Source organism: Tamandua tetradactyla, chromosome 1 (genome assembly GCF_023851605.1).
Source record: "Tamandua tetradactyla isolate mTamTet1 chromosome 1, mTamTet1.pri, whole genome shotgun sequence".
In the NCBI taxonomy this organism is placed as follows: Eukaryota; Metazoa; Chordata; class Mammalia; order Pilosa; family Myrmecophagidae; genus Tamandua; species Tamandua tetradactyla.
Genome location: NC_135327.1, coordinates 84405626 through 84424357, shown reverse-complemented (window position 1 = coordinate 84424357; position 18732 = coordinate 84405626). Strand labels below are relative to the sequence as shown.

General features: G+C 36.0%; 1 protein-coding gene across 2 annotated transcripts in view; it reads left to right on the top strand.

The window, feature by feature from the left end:
• Positions 1-7470, top strand: part of LOC143685046 (putative G-protein coupled receptor 141) — a 61348-nt gene extending 53878 nt beyond the window's left edge. For both annotated transcript variants that reach the window (XM_077162620.1, XM_077162611.1), the window contains exons 2-3: positions 1646-1786; positions 4976-7470. In XM_077162620.1, coding sequence (XP_077018735.1) covers positions 4990-5907 — 918 coding nt within the window. In that variant the 5' untranslated portion in view covers positions 1646-1786; positions 4976-4989 and the 3' untranslated portion in view covers positions 5908-7470. The remainder of the gene's footprint in view (positions 1-1645; positions 1787-4975) is intronic.
• The last annotated feature ends 11262 nt before the right edge of the window (positions 7471-18732 follow it).

Sequence of the window (18732 nt, the reverse complement as noted above, 5' to 3'; positions counted from 1 at the left end):
ACCACCACCCCCACCCCCCAAAATTGAAAGAGACCCAATCAGACTAATAGCTAAACACTAATGTATAGTAATCTTGCGGTTGTGTAGATCATTGGTTTCACCTGACTACAGTAAGTTTGAAACACTGCATTCTCAGATCTAGTAGGGACCCCCATTTTTTTCTGATCAGTTATTCCCCCCTCCTCTTGCACAGATGTCAGTGGCAGTATGGAGGGAAGCTGACTTGCAGCCTCTTAACTTGCACTCCTGTCCTCCAGAATTAGGATCAGAAAAGCACCAGGCAGCATCAAGATATAAAGTATGTCTGTAGGAAGAGATCTTTAAGAAGTACAGTGACTATGCAAAATCAGAAGCAGAGGCTGAAAAAGTTGAAGTGATTTACATTCAAGGACTGAACCTCCATCCTCTGACTCTCAATCCAGTGTTCTTTCCATAATATCTCACTGCCCTTGTGTTTGAACAGAAGTGTTAGGTTCCAGAATACTGTGCTTTTCACCTCTTCTCCTTCACTGGTCAGTAATTTGCATTCTGTTCTATGAGAATTAAAACCATATCTAGACTCATCAGCTGGACTGTTTTATTTAAAATGCTAAAACCAGTTTACACAGTTTAAAAAATTCACAAATATTAGTATAGGGGAGTCACAATTTTCTGTGATGCAAATTTTCATATTTATAGGGTGATTGGGAGAGGTAGAGAGGAGTATGTGAAGAGGACACTAGAATATTGAGTTAATGCCATCTACTCATGTTCCTACTTCCTGATTTGGGTGTTAGGTTCTTATTTGTGATTACATATCCTTTTCATTGAAAGAAGTAGGGTGGAAACATGGGATGCCTTCATGTAGGAAGTTAATGTCAGTCTCACCAGTAACACTATCTCATTTATCTGAATGGAAAAGAGAAAAGAAATGTGCACTAAATAAATTATATTTCCCGTAAATGTGATTGAGATGTTTAAAAGCTAGACTCAGGTCTCTATTTTTAAAGCTATCCATCAAGACATGGGATTTATTTGTAGAAGAACTTTTTGGGAATTTTAAGAGAAATGAAAGATGCTAGATCAGGGAAAATACAAAGTTTAAATAACAATTTTCCCCCTTGTCTAGATCCTCTATTGTATTACAGATTAATTAGGCCTAATAAATTTCTAAATGAAATTGAAAAAATAAAAAAAAGATGGACCAGCCAAAGTAAAAGGAATGGGAAAGTGATAAATGCAAAAAGATGGAAGAGCAACTTTAAAATTATAGTAACAAACAGACGTGAATAGAAACACATTTCTTCTCAGACTCTCCTCCTTCTTACTTTGAGTTAGGAATGTGGGCTTTGGGGATTCACAACTTGCTTTTCCATGATACCCAATAAGGAGTGTGGCGTGGGGTGTTTATGTGTGACTTTGGAGATGTTGGTCAAATGATTTATCTTTGCATCTAAAATTCAGTTCAGTACATAAACAACTCATAAGATTATTATGAGGGTTAAATGATACAACTGATAGGCAAGCATTTAGCATAATACTTGGCATATGGAAGATGTTTAATTTGTGTTTCTTGCATTTGAGTGGCAGAGGTCATGGCAGTTTATAAGAAGAAAGAGGACTCATAACAAGTGATTTGTGTATCAATTTTACTTTCTTCTTTCAGAAGGCCATCCTACAAGGTCAAAAGCCAATGAAAATGAGGAGCAGAACTTACAGTGGTACATCCATCTTTGACTCAGATGCAACACAATGTAATATCATGTCTACTTGATGGAACTACTTTTCTATGGGAAAAAATAAAAAGGCAAGTACAGAGATTACACATCAAATACAACAAGTATAACATGAGATAACCTGTTGTGGAACCCCTTAGAAAATGTCCAATTTAAGGAGCTTACAATTCTTTGAAATTGTATTCCATGTTCATGAAGTCAGAGGCTCTCTGAGATCAGGTTATTATAAATGTTTTAAATTAGTTTTACTGAAATATAATTTATTTGCAGCTAAATTCAATTTTAAGTGTATAATCTGATAAGCCTTAAGAAATAAGTACAGTTGTAATCAACATGATATAAAACATTTCCATCACCCCAAATTCTTGCATGCTCCTTATGAAATGTTAATACCAGAAATACAGTATATATCTGTTGATGCACTATGTGCATACCTACTTTATGCATAAAAAGAGTAAGAAGTTTTCATCCACCAAGAGCAAATTTTTGCTGTTTTTGGAGGCAATGTTTAACATTATAAGAAACTGCTTACCTCTTTTCCAAAGTGATTATAATATTTTACAGAAATATTCCAGAAATGTAGGAGAGTTCCAATTGTTGGACGTACTTTCAATCATTTAATATTGCTTATCTTCTCACTGTTATGCATTCTAGTAAAAAGGTAATGGTGTTCGTAATGGGTGCCGTATATTTTTGTATTCCTCTTCATATTCTTTAGCTTTATTATGTGACATGCTTAAAAATTGTATGAGGTTAAGTTATGTTAGATGGAACTAGGACAGCCATCAATACAGAGTTAATATTTCTTTCTACTGAGACCAAGAACTTTCTGTGTACCCTACACAATACCCATAATTCTTGAGGTTTTCCACTCTGGTCAGAACAGCCACTATCCCTGGACTTTTTGTGGTGTACCAGCCATTTTACTGCAAGTCCTTTTGTGTGGCTATTTACCCAGTCTCAGGTTAATTTCCTCACACACATGTGCTGATCAGTAATCAGCTGAATACTTAGAAGGGACCGTCGGCAGAACTTCAAAGTTGTCTTTCTGTTCAGTATTCTCCTCCCTCGTATTCTGTTCTGAAAACAGAGCCACTATATCTTCTACACCTTCATCCTTCTGTCCTCCTTTCAAGGATGATTTTTGAGTTGGTTCCCACATCCTGCCATGGTGACCTGGAAATTCTCTCAGTGTGATAAGGGGTGACCTCATTGATTTTCCATTTTCATAGATCACTGTCCTTCATTGCCTGTTGTAAACCATTGTTTTACATGTTTTGTCTGGTTTTGGTTGTATCTGATAAGAAGTAAATCCTGTGTGTGTTACTTCATTTTGGCCAGAAGTAGAAGTCCACATTTGATTTTAATTAACTGTGGATCATCTCATTCAGTCTTTAAATTTCTTCCAAAAGAAATTAATGTTTGCTTTCCTGAACTTCCAGAATTGTTGAGATCCTATTTTTACATGTATTTTACTCAGAAATTCTTTCTATATCTAAATAATTTTGTTTGTCCAAGCTCTAAAATTATCTTGGCATTCGTCCATCAAAGTGTCAAACTTTCAAAAGCCAGAGATGATCTGTCTTTCTACTGAATTTTAGTTGCCAGGGGGCTCCAGACTCAACTATATTTAGGCACCTGGGAAAGGGGAAGTATAAATTGGGAGAAGACCAGTGGGATAATTTACCTGCACAGAGGGGCTGGCCACAGAATTTTTGAGCAAATTCGGGGATTTAAGTATTCCCTGTCCTAGGAAGTTCTAATATTCAGAAAGGGGCATGGGAAGGAGTAAATCTAAATCAGCAATGTAAACAAAAACATTTCCAGGGTCAAAATGTAATAAGATCCATCTCTTAGAAAGAGATCTGAAGTTGCCAAGTGGATCCTGAAGAATTTACTGTTTATCAGGCCCTCTAGTCAGCCTGCAGAGAGAGGATTAACAGAACAGACCCAATCTCTGCCAGCAAGGAGTTGAGATCTAATAGAAAAGACATTCAAAAAATGGATAAGAATAGTTGCAAAGGTGTTACAGAGGATAAATAATGAGGAAAGAAACTTGTATTCTTCATGTATACCCCCTAGTTTCAGTAAACAGATTTCTAATAACAAAATTGTTCAAGTCAAAAATTTAGGAGTGATCAAGATGGTTCCCTTTCTTGCATTCCCCCACATCCAATGTATCAAATCCTCTATTTCCTGAAACTGGGCTCAAAGGATCAGCTTTTGCCACTGAAACACACAGATCATGATGTGTCTCAGAAACCATGTTAAAGATAATGATTTTATCCTAAAAGAAAGAGGAAGCCATTGAAGGGCTTTAAATAGGAAAGTGACATGAAATGATTAATTATTAATTTATAGATAGATTAGTAAGGCTACAATATGAAGAATAATTAGAAAGGCACAAGATCATTTGGGGAGAGGATCTTTCAGGAGTTCAGAGGAGAAATGATCGTATGTTTTTGTTGGTGGCTCTTTAATAACTTTGCGAGGCATTTGAGGGTAGGGATTGAATTGGGATAATTAGTACATTTTCAGTGGGGCCATGAGAAGAATTTACCCAAGACCATACTGCTAGATGATACTATAACTATAATGAGAAATTTGATTATATCCTCTTATTGATTGCTGCTGTTTTGACAGCTGATTTTTCTGCCCATTAATTGGTATCCTGTATGAATTATGTATGACTGTTCTTGGGTCATTTGCTGGTAAGTCAGAATTAGAAAATGATAACCATCCCTAAAAGAAAAAAAAATTACTTACTTGATTCATCCACTCATCTTTCCATCCGTCCTACAGATTTTTTTCAGTGTTTACTGCAATGCATGTATCCGTGTAGCAACTTCAGATGGTCTGCAGTCCTCCATGAAGTTTTACAAAAAATATTGTGTCTATGCAAATATATATGGGTCAGATGGTGCGACAGGGGCTCAGTGGTAGAATTCTCACCTGCCATGCTTTAGACCTGGCTTCGATTCCTACTGGCTACCTATGTTAAAATAAATATATACATATATGTCTCCGGGAGCATTTCAAAGAGGTCTTTAACCTATTAAAGATGAAAGATCACTGATTTTTTTGTGTTTTAGGTCCAGAGGATACAAACAAGCAAATGACATAGGCATCATTTTTAAGGCATATAAAATCTATGTTATGTAAACTGTTAAATTGCAAAGTCACATTGTCAGTGCCATGGAAGCATTATAAACAAAGCTCTGGAAAGTTGGTCAGTTACACTGGCACTCTGTCTCTTTCAGGTGACTTCTGCAATATGGTCGACCACAACGTTTCCACAAATTCTTCATGCAATCCTATACTGACACCCCATTTAATAAGTCTTTATGGCGTAGTACTCGTTGGAGGACTGGTGGGTGTCATTTCCATTCTGTTCCTGCTGGTGAAAATGAACACCCGCTCTGTGACCACCACTGCAGTCGTTAATCTGGTGGTGGTGCACAGTGTCTTCCTCATGACGGTGCCTTTTCGCTTGATCTACCTCATCAGGCAGACTTGGACCTTTGGACTACCATTCTGCAAATTTGTGAGTGCCATGCTGCACATCCACATGTACCTCACGTTCCTCTTCTACGTGGTGATCCTGGTCATCAGGTACCTCATCTTCTTCAAGCGCAAGGACAAAGTGGAATTCTACAGAAAACTGCATGCCGTGGCTGCCAGCACTGGCATGTGGCTGTTGGTGATTGTCATTGTGGTGCCCCTGGTGGTTTCCCAGTATGGGTCTTATGAGGCATACAATGACCAACATTGTTTCAGGTTCCACAAAGAACTAGCTCGTGCATATGTGCAAATCATCAACTATATGATAGTTGCTGTCGTTATAGCCATCGCGCTGATTCTTTTGGTCTTCCAAGTCTTCATCATTGTGTTGATGGTGCGGAAGCTACGCCACTCCTTGCTATCCCATCAGGAATTTTGGTTGCAATTGAAAAACCTGTTTTTTATAGGGGTTATCCTTATTTGCTTCATTCCCTATCAGTTCTTCCGGATCTATTATTTACAAGTTGTGGCACACTCAGATCAGTGTAACAGCAAAGTCGCATTGTACAATGAAATCTTCTTGAGTGTAACAGCAATTAGCTGCTTTGATTTACTGCTTTTTGTTCTTGGGGGAAGTCACTGGTTTAAACAAAAGACAATTGACCTGTGGAATTGCCTTTTGTGCCGTTAGCCACAGACTACAACATTCATCATTACTTTCTTATTAGAAGTGAAGAATGGACATGGGAGGTGGAAACGGTTGTTTATGATTTGAAAACCATGCCTTTATGCAGCCAACCAAATGGCCTTTAAAATGTCCAGAGCACTTATTCCAGTCCTTATTTGATCCCTGTGGATCACTGAATGATTCCTATACAGAGATCAGTGGTGGTTAATCCACCTGGAGTTGTAATGCTGTGTTATTTTTCAACACAAAATGTTTACCATAGAACTAATGGTTTCTTGAGTTTTATTAACTCCTTCTGTTGTTTTTTTTTTTGGCTTTGAACATGGTCTTTTCTTAGGCTTTTGGCTGGTGCTCACCCATCTAGCTCTTTAACCCCACTTCACTTTAAGTAGATTATCATGCCAGGAGCCAGCTCTTAAAATACCAGCTTTACTTGGCTAACTGCATGAAGTGGCCCACTTAACTTCAAGTCCTGCCAAAAGCATAAGTGAGGTGGTGTCATAAGAAACTACTGGAGATTATCATAACTTTGGCAGGAAGTCACTTATCTAGAAATCAAGAGAAACAGAACTCGTGGTCCTCTGCTATAACAAGATATTCTGGTTGTGTCCTTTGAAAGGTCAAGTTTGAGGACATGGGAAGAACTTCCTCAATATCACCAATTGCATTGTTCCTCCAAAAATCATTTTAAAAGCTTACTGAATAATCTGAATGTTGTTGAAACTGTAATTTAGAGACTATTCCTGATCAGTGAGATAGTAGGCCTTAAAATGAGTTCCCAAGGGAAGTGGCAAAAAAATTTCCCTTTTCTGTTGCTTGAGAGAATTTTTAGATACCTGGGACACAGTTAATTTAGATTTTCTTTGGAGACAGAGACTTATCCTTAAATCTAGAATTCCCTTCCATGCTGAAAACTATGTGTCTTTAAATCTAAAAATAAAACTCTTCTAAAAATGAACTTTTGAGGAGTATACAGAGAAACAATTACTTTAGAGTCTATTAGATTATGTTTTGTGAAGAAGATCCTCTGAGAATAACTGAGGAATGGATGAATAAATACACTTGAAATTAATAAAATTATAATATTATAAAATATTAAAGAATTTGGATTTCCTTTCCAATTTTGAGTAACTTTTTCCAATATTTGTTTCATATCTTGTGACAGTTGACACATTAGGGATTTCCTTTTCAAGAACCTTTATTTAATGGCGAGGTTGATACCTGGCTTGTTGTTTCATGGTTTTATGTTTTGTTTGTCTATACTTCTACTATTGTCCTCAAAGTTTCAAATTCTTGAAAGTTTCCTAAGAACTGATCCAAAATCGTACCAAATATTTCAGAAAACCTGAAGCAATTGGTATGTAAGTAAAAATGAATAAATTAAACGAAAAAAATTTCCCTATAATGTAAGGCTTTAGTAACTTGAAGCTTTTTATTAATTAGTTATCATTTATGGATCCACAAATTCATCAGATAAATATGAAATACAAATGTAATTTCCTATGATTACTAAAATTTCTGAATCATAGAGATTAATTTTCAGAAAGAAAAAGCAGCAGCATATTGCATATGTGACCTGTTTCCAATTTTTTTGTTTTAATTTTTCTTTCTTTTTTTTAAAGGTATACTTCTTTTATTTCTCGCTTGTCTTCATTTCCCATTTATTTTCTTAGTTTTATTTTCTTTCTTCTGCTAACCGATAAAATTTGTGAGAACAAAATAAAAGAAATATGGTAAAATATTTTTAAATTTTAAAATTGTTTGTGGGAATTAATCAACTCTCTTACCTTATATGTCTGGGTCTTAATATCATAATGTCTTTTACAGACTATATTGTAATCTCTTCCTGATTTTGACATGTCAAGGTCAGGCAACTTCACTTTTCTATATAATACTATATAGTATAGCACAGAGCTTATTTCCTGAGGGCCTATAAGGAATATTACCCAAAATACAGACATTCAGTATTCCATGATAGTAAATACCCTACTCATCTGTATTTGCAGAATAAAAGGAAAAATGTCAGTGTGACTATTCTTTATTTCTCTGCTATAGCAATGAATCTCATGAGGAAGGGGGTGGGAGGTGACACTGGCCTGTAGGACCATGTTTGAATGTCACAATTATAAAAGTACTACTGACATTTGATGGCTGAGGACAGAGACAAGACAATGTGTCTTTTATGCAACTGTCTGCACAATAAAGAATTTCCAGGTTGTGCCCCATATCTGAATTTCTGCCAGACATCCACAAAATGTATAATCAGAGAAGTTAGTGAGGCTTTATTCTGTTTTCTTAAATATATAGTATTTTCTTGGTATGGTTTTAATTTTCTGAATTTTCCAGAAATATAGCTATCATGGTTGTTGTTTTGGTTTGCTAATGCTGCTGGAATGCAATATACCAGAAATGGATTGGTTTTCATATAAGGGGATTTATTAGGTTACAGTTTTAAGGCCTTAAAAATGTTCAAACCAAAGCATCCAGAGAAAGATACCTTGACTCCAGAGAAAGACCAACTTCTGTCACGTGGGAAGGCACATAGCTGGTAACCGAGGTCCTTGTTCATGGTTTGTTGCTTCCAGCTTCTTATTCCAACGGTTTCCTCTCTCAGCATCTGTGGGCCCTCACTTGGCTTCTCTGGGGGAAACCTCTGGGTTTCAACTCTTAGCTTAGCATCTTCTGGAGCCAATGAGTTTCTTTTCAAGCACCTGTTTCTTGATTTTATAAGTGTCTCTTCAACATTCTAAGCATCTCCAAGTGTATGCACCTGAATTTTCTCCAAATGTTTCCCCTTTTAAAGAACTCCATTAAACTAGTTAAGACCCACTTTAAATGGGAAGAGTCATACCACCATCTAATCAAAAGTTCACACTCACAATTGGTTGTGTCACACCTCCACGGAAACATTATTGTAGGTCCCACCATACAATATTGGATAAGGATTAAGAGAACATGGCTTTTCTGGGAGTACCTAACAGTTTCAGACCTGCACAGATGTCCAAGAAAGATTTTACTCCACTTTCCTCAGAACTTCACCAAAAGATGTTCATCCTTTGGAAAATCACATCATCATTGGCAACACAATTTGTGGTATTAAAATATGCCATCATATACCTATAAGCAGTATATGCAGCTTTTGCATCCAGCTCAATATCGGATATAGGTGCTAGATATCAGACAGCCTCATCACATCGCCTTATGAAATCATACCTTACCATGAATTTTGGACAAGAGTCCCTAGCTGTGACTGGGCTCATCCTACATCATGTAAAAAACAAAACGTCTGGAATTGAGAAGAGAAAGAGCCAAGATGTCCCCTTGTATTCTCAGGAAAGTATCACCTTAAGTGTCCAGAGGAGATACTCACTAAACTCTAAACCCACTACCTGGTAGCCCTTCTTACAGTCTCCTCACTGTCTCAAGGGTCTGTGGAATCTTAAGCCCTGGATAGAATAGAGAAACAGCTAGACTAACTCTCTGGAAGATGTTTAATTCTGCAAACACAGCACACTTTTTTCACCAAATCCAAACCAAAGCATCCAAATCTCTGGATGCTTTGGTTTGAACATTTTTGAGGCCTTAAAACTGTAACCTAATAAATCCCCTTATATGAAAACCAATCCGTTTCTGGTATATTGCATTCCAGCAGCATTAGCAAACCAAAACAACAACCATGATAGCTATATTTCTGGAAAATTCAGAAAATTAAAACCATACCAAGAAAATACTATATATTTAAGAAAACAGAATAAAGCCTCACTAACTTCTCTGATTATACACTTTGTGGATGTCTGGCAGAAATTCAGATATGGGGCACAACCTGGAAATTCATCCAGGTGGTTATTGCAGTCTCTGATTTGTCCATTTCTTTTCAGAATTTCATTGCTTTAATAGTGTTTAATAGTGTTATACTTGGCAGTGGGGCACAAAGATGAAGTAGAAGAAGATAGTATGTGTGTGTGAGCTTTCCTATTTAAAAGATGCAGGGAAAAATCACCAGACTTATGAACTTAGTTAATAGGTCAAAGAGAAAAGCAGTGTCCCCTTAGAAAAAGACTATTTTATTATCTATTGTGGTAACTCAGGAACCAAGTAAAAAAAATGCTTTCTAATTTGTATCCTCAGGAAGATTTAATAAAATAATGCATTTATTAAAGAGGGATAGTCGATACGATTAGAGAATATTGCTTTTAGATTAAAGAGGACAAAAATATGTAGAAAGGGGATAATAGACAATGTAAGTGGAGGCAGCTGTACCAGTTGGAAAGCTCCTAAAAAATTGGTTTATTTGAAATCCAGCTTGAGGGAGTCTCTCAGGATTCAGAGGAGGAACATAAAGCAATTCACATGATGAAAAAAACATAAAAAGACATATACATTAAAATCAGGAGATTCAATAAATGAATAACAGGAATTTTAACAGGTAAGAACTGAGCATATTGAGGGAGTTAAAGCATTAAAAATAAAAATGCTACCATGAGATGTAGAAAGACTTCAATCCTTACATCAACAGGGGCTACTGAGTACCAGGAAAAGGTAATGAAAAGACTTTACTTCTGGACATATCCTGGAGAATGTTTTGAATACTGCCAAAGCCAGGCAAGGAAAAAGTTTACCAATAAAAGAAAAGCAATTAGCTGGGCATGAAGTGTTCTCCTTTCACAGCCCAAATCCCAGAAGACAATGTGGGCAATGCCTGCTAGATTTTGATTAACAATATGGTGACAAAGAACTAAGCATGCAAGCAAAATATTGACACAGGGGCTTCAGGGGAGCCCTTTGCCAACCTCAGGGTTTATCACCGTTGATCCATTGCTACTCAAGCTCCAGGATGATCCCTGGGTTGGGGAGTATCTTATTTATTGGTTGTGACCAAGTATCACAAAACTGGATGCCTTTTCTCTGGAGGGTAGAAGTCTGAAACTAATATGTTGGAAGGGCCATGTCCCCTTTGAAATCTGTAGGAAAGGATCTGTTTCATGCCTTTCTCCTGACTTCTGGTGATGGCTGACAGTTGTTGGTGCTCCTTGGCTTGGGGCAGCAGAAATCTAGCCTCTGCCTCTGTGTTTCCTTGCCACCTTCTCCCCTTGTCTGTCTTTTTCTCATCTTCCCTTCTTATTAAGATATCAGTCATAGTGAATTGAGGGCCCACCTTACTTCAGTATAACCTTATTTTAATGTAACTAATTCTATCTGTACAGATCTGTGATCTGTATGGATCACATTCACGGGTCCCAGGGATTAGGATTTCAACATTTTGGGGGAGGGGGGGCGGCATAAAATTCAACCCATAACAGAGAGAAACTTACTTAGCTTGAAGGCAAATAACATTTTCAGGAAGTGAATCACTGGCAAACCCTAAATTTCCTTTTAGAATATAATCTTTTTAATTTCTATTCTATAAAAAAGTAAAAAAATACATTTCTTCAATGGTTCTTTGAACAAGAAGGCAGCTTTCCCTAGCATCCTGTCTTCATGCTCTATATGTCCTTCCACTCCCATTTTAATATTTCCTTGGTAATTTCAATTGGAATTGGGAAAGAGCATATATTTGTTCCAACAGAATTATTTTCCCTTCATTTCCCAATAACACTTCATCAAATTTGTACCTTGCATTTAAATTTTCATTGAGGGTTTATTTTCACATTATTTCCTAAATAAAATTTCTGCCTCCTTTTCCATCATCTCTATTTTAATATAATCTATTGACTTATTACCTCACAAATTATCCTCTCAAGCTATAAAAAGCACATATTTTTCTATAATTTTATGGACGGTTCAATAAAACTTTGACCAGTACTATCTAAATTTCCCTTCAATCTCAGAAATTATTTTCAAATGTGCCTTTACCAGACATCCGAGTAGTTGAGATTATTTGGTCCCACATTGTTTGTTTTTCCCTGTTCACACATCCCTCAATTTCTTACCAGAAATTGGACAGACCTTGATTTTCCCTCTAACCTATATCAGTAACTTCTCACCAATTCTTTATCATTGATTGTGGTTAGAGGCTGTTGCTTAAATATCTTGGTAGGAAAATTTATTGCCTGTTACCAGATTCAGCAACCTGAGGGCAGTAGAGAGAGTGAAGGGATCAAAGAAATCCCAATCAGAGCTGTAGGTTCTTCCTCATGGTTATTAATGCCATTGTATAAAGTAGCCAGCCCTGTGCACCCAGAATGCCTTCGAGGTGAGAAAACTGCCTTGCCTTTTAACAAACCTTCTCCATGCAACTTCAATGAACCTATGAGTAATCCAGTGATTGGCAAATTCAAGGCATTGGTCCCTAATAAAATCTTTACCTCTCCAAGGAAATGAGAAAAGTAACAGCAATGTAGTGAATTTTTTGTAAAACAAAAGATAGTCAATATTATGTACTATATATATATACTATATATTTATACATAATATGTGCTCATATATTAAATTTAGATGTATTGAACTAAATGAAAATTATCAGAGAAATCATTGCACATAACATAAATGGATTTTTTTACAATGATGCTTTGAAACCATAAAATCTTTTCCTTTTTTTTTCAATTTTATTGAGATATATTCACATACCACACAGACCATCCAAAGTATACAATCATTGGCTCACAGTATCATTCCATAGTTGTGCATACATCACCATGATCAATTTTAGAACATTTTCATTACCCTGGAACAGAAACAAGAATAAAAAATAAAACCCAAATCCTCCAATACCCCTTACCTACGCCCATTGTTGACCTGTGGTATTGATGTAGCAAACTTGTTACTGTTGATGAAAGAATATTAAAATATTACTCTTAACCATAGTCCATAGCTTGCAATAGCTGTGTTTCCCCCATATATCCCTCTACTATTATATTTTTCACATTATAGTAGTTTATGCAAGAACTTAGATATGTAACTTTAAACAAGCACTTTCAATCAAATTCACCTACAATACATCACTATTATAATCCCAGTAACAAACTACCATCACCTCTTTGTATTCCCAAACACTTAAGTTCAAACTTATTAACAATTCTGTACATATTAGGTAACTGCTTCCCCTTTTCTAGCTTCTATCTATATCCAGGTACCCTATATTCTACATTTTAAGACTCTGAGTTTACATGTTGTAGTGAGTTTATATTTGTGAAATCATGAAATATCTGTCTTTTTGTGTCTGACTTATTTCAACTCTGCATTATGTCTTCAAGGTTCACCACACAGGCTTCAGGACCTTGTTCCTTCTTAGTGTTACATAATATTCCATCATATGTATATCTATATAATGCATAAGAATAACCTCCAGGATAACCTCTCAACTCTATTTGGAATCTCTCAGCCATTGACACTTTATTTTGTCTCCTTTCTCTCTTCCCCCTTTCAGTCGAGAAGGTTTCCTAATCCCTTGGTGCTGAGTCCCAGCTCATTCTAGGATTTCTGTCCCACATTGCCAGGAAGGTCCACACCCCTGGGAGTCATCTCTCACATAGAAAAGGGGAGGGCAGTGAGTTTGCTTGTCATGTTGGCTGAGAGAGAGAGGCCACATCTGAGCAACAAAACAGGTTCTCTTGGGGGTGACTCCTAGGCTTAATTTTAAGTAGGCTTAGCCTATCCTTTGCGGGGTTAAGTTTCATGAACAGACCCCAAGATTGGGGGCTCAGCTTATTGCTTTGGTTGTCCCCACTGCTTGTGATAATATCAAGAATTCTCCACTTGGGAAGGTTGAATTTTTCCCCCTTTCTCACCATTCCCCCGAGGGGACTTTGCAAATATTTATTCACTGTTTAAATCCTTCTGGGATTTATCAAGGCATCACTCTGGACAAACCTACAAAATCTCATGCCCTCCTCAAGGTTCCATATACTTATGGTGTTCAATTAAGCTGTCCACATAAGTTATATTAGGAAATGCACTAGTCAAAATATAAATTTTGTACCAAATAAATATATATGTTTAAAAGCGGCCATTCTTATAGGTGTGAGATGATATCTAATTTTGTTGTTTTGGTTTGCATTTCCCAAATGGCTAATGAAAGTGAATATCTTTTCATGTGCTTTTTAGCCATTTGTATTTTCTCTTTAAAGAAATGTATATTCATATATTTTGCCCATTTTATAATTGGGTTGTTTGTCCTTTTATTGTTGAGTTGTAGGATTTGTTTATATATACTGGATATCAAACTCTTATCAGATAATATGGTTATCAAATATTCTCTCCCATTGAATTGTTTGCCTCTTCACCTTTTTGACAAAGTCCTTTGAAGAATAGAAGTGTTTGATCTTGAGGAATTCCAGTTTATCCATTTCTTTGTTTCATTGCTTGTGCTTTGGGTGTTAAGTCTAAAAAGCTACCTCCTATCACTAGGTCTTAAAGATGTTTCCCTATATTTTCTTCTAGGAGATTTATAGTACTGGCTCTTATATTTAGTTCTTTATCCACTTTGAGTTAATTTTTGTATAGGGTATGAGGTATGGGCCCTCTTTTATTCCTTTGGATATGGATATCCAGTTCTCCTAGCCCCATTTATTGAAAAGGCTATTCTGTCCCAGTACTGTAGATCTGGGGTCCTTGTCCAAAATCAATTGGCCATAGATCTGAGGGCCTAACTTTGCACTCTCAATTCAATTCCATTGATCAATGTCTGTTTTTGTGCCAGTATCATGCTATTTTGTCCCTGTGGCTTTCTACTAAGATTTGAAGTCAGAAAGTGTTAAATCCTCCCACTTCATTCTTCTTCTTTAGAACTATTCAATGTCTCGTTCCCTTCTAAATAAATTTAATAACTAACTTTTCCAAGACTGCACAGTAGATTGTTGGAATTTTGATTAGTATTGCATTGGCTTTCTAACTCAATTTGGGTAGAATTGACATGTTAATAACAGTCAGTCTTCCTACCCATGAGCAATGAATGCCTTTCAACCTATTTCGGTAGGAAACACCTAACATTTCTTTTAGCAATGTTTGTAGGTTTCTGTATACAGGCCCTTTACACTCTTATTTAAGTTTATTCCTAGACACTTGATTCTTTTAGCTGCTATTGTGAATGCATATTTTTTTTCTTAACTGCGTCTTAAGTTAGGCCATTACTGGTGTAAAGAAACACTACTGATTTTTGCACATTAATCTTGTATCCTGCCACTTTGCTGAATATATTTGTTAGATCAAATAGCTTTGTCGTAGATTTCTCAGGATTTTCAAAATATGGGATCATGTTATCTGAAAATAATGAGACTTTTACTTCTTCCTTTCCAATTTGGATGCCTTTGATTTATTTTTCTTGCCTAATTGCTCTAGCTAAAACTTCTAACACAATGTTGAATACAATGGTGACAGTGGGCAGCCTTGTCTCCTTCCCAGTCTTAACGGGAAGGCTGTCAGTCTCTCACAATTGAGTATGTCGCTGGCTGTGGGTGCGACTATAAAGCTTTTTACAATATTTAGAATATAAAAGATCAGTGCAAATAATTTTTTGAATACAAATTCTCCAAAATTATAAAATCATAATTGTGCATGTTGGTATGTATATATCCACTTGTGCCAACCCCTGTATTTGCTCTCTGATCCTATTCCTTGTCTGTTCGAGGACTTTGCTTCTGTAGCTATGCCTTCACTTTCCTGCAGTATTATCTTGTTTCTTTCCTTCTGAACCATCCACTTCAGTATAAAATAGATTGTAGGAACAACGACAAAATAAAAATCATTCCCTATACTCCGTAATTCCCAATAAATACTATGCCATTGCATTTCCCATCTCTTTTACAGGATTTAAATTATTCTTTTAGAAATGATAAATTATTTTCTTGGCGAAATTCTATAAATCTGATGGCTTTGTAACTGAATTGGCCCAGCACAGCAAGGACTTACAGTAAGCCTTAGCCCTTTGTAGATTGTGTTCTTGTATTTAATAACCTTCAAAAAATTGTTGAGGACATTTTAATTGGAGAGAGGCTCTCTCAGTGGTTTTGTCATGTTGCAATATTTATGAGATCTCCAGGTAAACAAAAGATAAAGGCTAATAAAAACAGAGGGATCATCCTTGATCAGGTCTTTACATTAGGATGGGTTGATCAGATGCTCAGGATGTCAAAACATTTTGACCTAAGGGCCAATTCCACTTGAATGACATTGTCTGCCAGACCACTCTATGAAGGAAGACTGTAAACTTTCTTTGAGACTGACTGGGAAAGAAAGAATGATATGGGCATATCATATGGGGGGGGGGGGTGACTTTTGAATAGTAGATGTGCAGATCTTAAGCTAAATTTTTCTCTTATTATTGGTGGTTTTCAGAAAGAGGCATTCATGTTAATAGGGCAGTGAATTAAATTGAGAAACTGCAGTTGGATTTATAATACTGATACTTTCCCACCATTAGGTCATTAAGCTTTCAAATTTTACCGGACTAGTTTACAAGTGCCATTGTTACGCATTGGAAAGAGTTTTCCAGGTGTCAAAAGACCTGGGATTGAAAAATTCTTTCTATCGTCAGCTACTTGTGTGGCCTTAGTCAGACACTTAACATTTCTAGGCTTAAGTTCCCTATCTCTCATCAAACATTGCATATTAGGTGGGCTAGACTACCACAGATACAGGCATGTGGAAAAGCAGAGGATAGAGGGATCAGTATAGGTTGTACACCAACTCTGGTCTTCATCTTGCTCCAAAGCAATACTATAATTTTCCATAGCATCTCTCATAAAAGAACATGGCAGCAGCTTCTTGATGCAATTTGGAACAGGACCCTCCCTGTTGCATGAGCCACCTAGGAATATCTAGCATATTAGGCACATCCTATGTGTCAACGAGTATAAAAAGGAAATGATTTGATTCTTCCAAAGCACTATGACTTGAGGGCTGATGTTAGTCCAATTTTAAAAGTGAAGAAACTAGGGTACATGTAAATTAAGTAGCTTTCCCAAAGCTGCAGGTTAATAAGCAGAGAAGCAGAGATTTGAAACCAAGAGATCTTACTCGATTGCCCAGCTTGTATCACTGTGATGTCCTGCCTCTCCATTTTACCTTCAGACATCGTCTAATGATGCCAGGTCATAGTAGATGAAGAAATTAGCAAACTCACACTTATTTTCACTTATCTTCACATTCCAACTTTTAATAGTCAATTTAGTGGTAAATTATCTAGGTTTATAATATTTAAATTTCTTTCTGTAGTCACATTGCTCCCTTTATCCTTTTGCTAATGCTTATATAGCATTTGTAACATACAAGCACTGTTCTATACATTTATTGATCTTATTTAATCTTTACAACACTCTTATAAGATAAATACTATTGTTATCAGCCCCATTTTACAAATGAGAAAACTCAGGCATGGAGAAGTTAAGGAACATGATGAAAGTTTCTCAGCTAGTAAGTGGTATAGCTGGATTTTAGCCCTAGAAGCAAAAGTCTTAGCTTTATAAATAGGCTTAATGCTTATGACTAGTTGTTTGACCAAAGCGTCTTCATTTAATTACGATTTTGGTTAGTGAAGTGTTATTTTCCAGTATTATTAATTGAGTACCTGCATATTTGAGGATGTATGGCTTTTGCATTTAGAAGAGATGCCTCAGAAATTTGGTATCTGTGGAGTCTGGAGTTGGCAATCTGTTTGGGAGAAGGATTAGGGAACTTGTCCTTGAACTGAGTTTGACTATCAAGTCCACTTTTTTACTTAGATCATGTGTTTGGATTGCTTAAAGGAAATGATGATGATTAAGTGCTAAGGTGCCACTTTTACATGTCCTGTAGGCAAACCAGTTGGTTTTATTCCTGAAGAACAACGTAAATGGGTACAAAATCTTTGAGTAACTCTCCATTTACCCTTCAGTACCTTTTCCTGGAATTGAATATTGCTGTGGAAAAGAGTTAGACATATCTAACATTCTAAAAAATGTCTAAAAATGTCTATGTGAAGAGAAGTTGTCCACTGAGATGCTCATGTTTTTAAATAAACTTTCATTCAAATAGCTTTACAGGATTAAAGCTTAATATTTATTGTTCAGGACTCTTCTCTCTAAGCATGTGTGCTTCAATTTTCATATTCAAGACTTACTTCAAAATTTTCCTTATTATATATTTGATAATTTTTCTGTTCATTTTATTCTCCACTTCAGACACACCAATAATATGAATGTTGGATTTCCTTTGCCTTTCATACCTATTATAGTCTTTTAATATTTTATCCTTACTCTTTCTTAATTCACTTTTGTGCTATTTCCTTAAGGCAGTCTATTATTATACTTGTATTTTCATTCATTTCATTCTTTTTTATTGAAGCTAATGTGTTCTTCAACTTCATAGTATTTAAATTTTTTTGCCTTCCATTTCTTGCCCAAGATCTGACAACTTATTTTTTTCTTCTACTTTATAACAGTATTTTACTTAAACATTGAATTTTCTTGAACTCTTTTTTAGAGAGTTCATGTTGTTTACAATTCCTTTGAGACTCACGAAGTACTATTTATCTGAAATCTTCCTGCTTTTTTAGGGTAATTATGTTCTTAATTTGCATTTTGTTTAAATGCCTTTCTTCCTTCTGCCCACTTGGTGGTTATGATAAAGCCTGAAACTGCTGTCTTTTTTATTATTATTTATCTTGAAATGAGGCCATCTATTTTTTTTAACATTTTTTTTGTGTGAAATATAATTTAAATACAAGAAAAGCAATAAATTCCAAAGCACATTTTAACAAGTAATTATAGAAGAGATTTCAAAGTTTGGTATGGGTTACAGCTCCATGATTCAGGTTTTCCTTCTAGCTATTCCAGGACACTGGAGACTAAAATGAAACATCAGTATAATGATTCAGTATACTCATTTGTTACATCCTAACTTCTCTGTTATAAC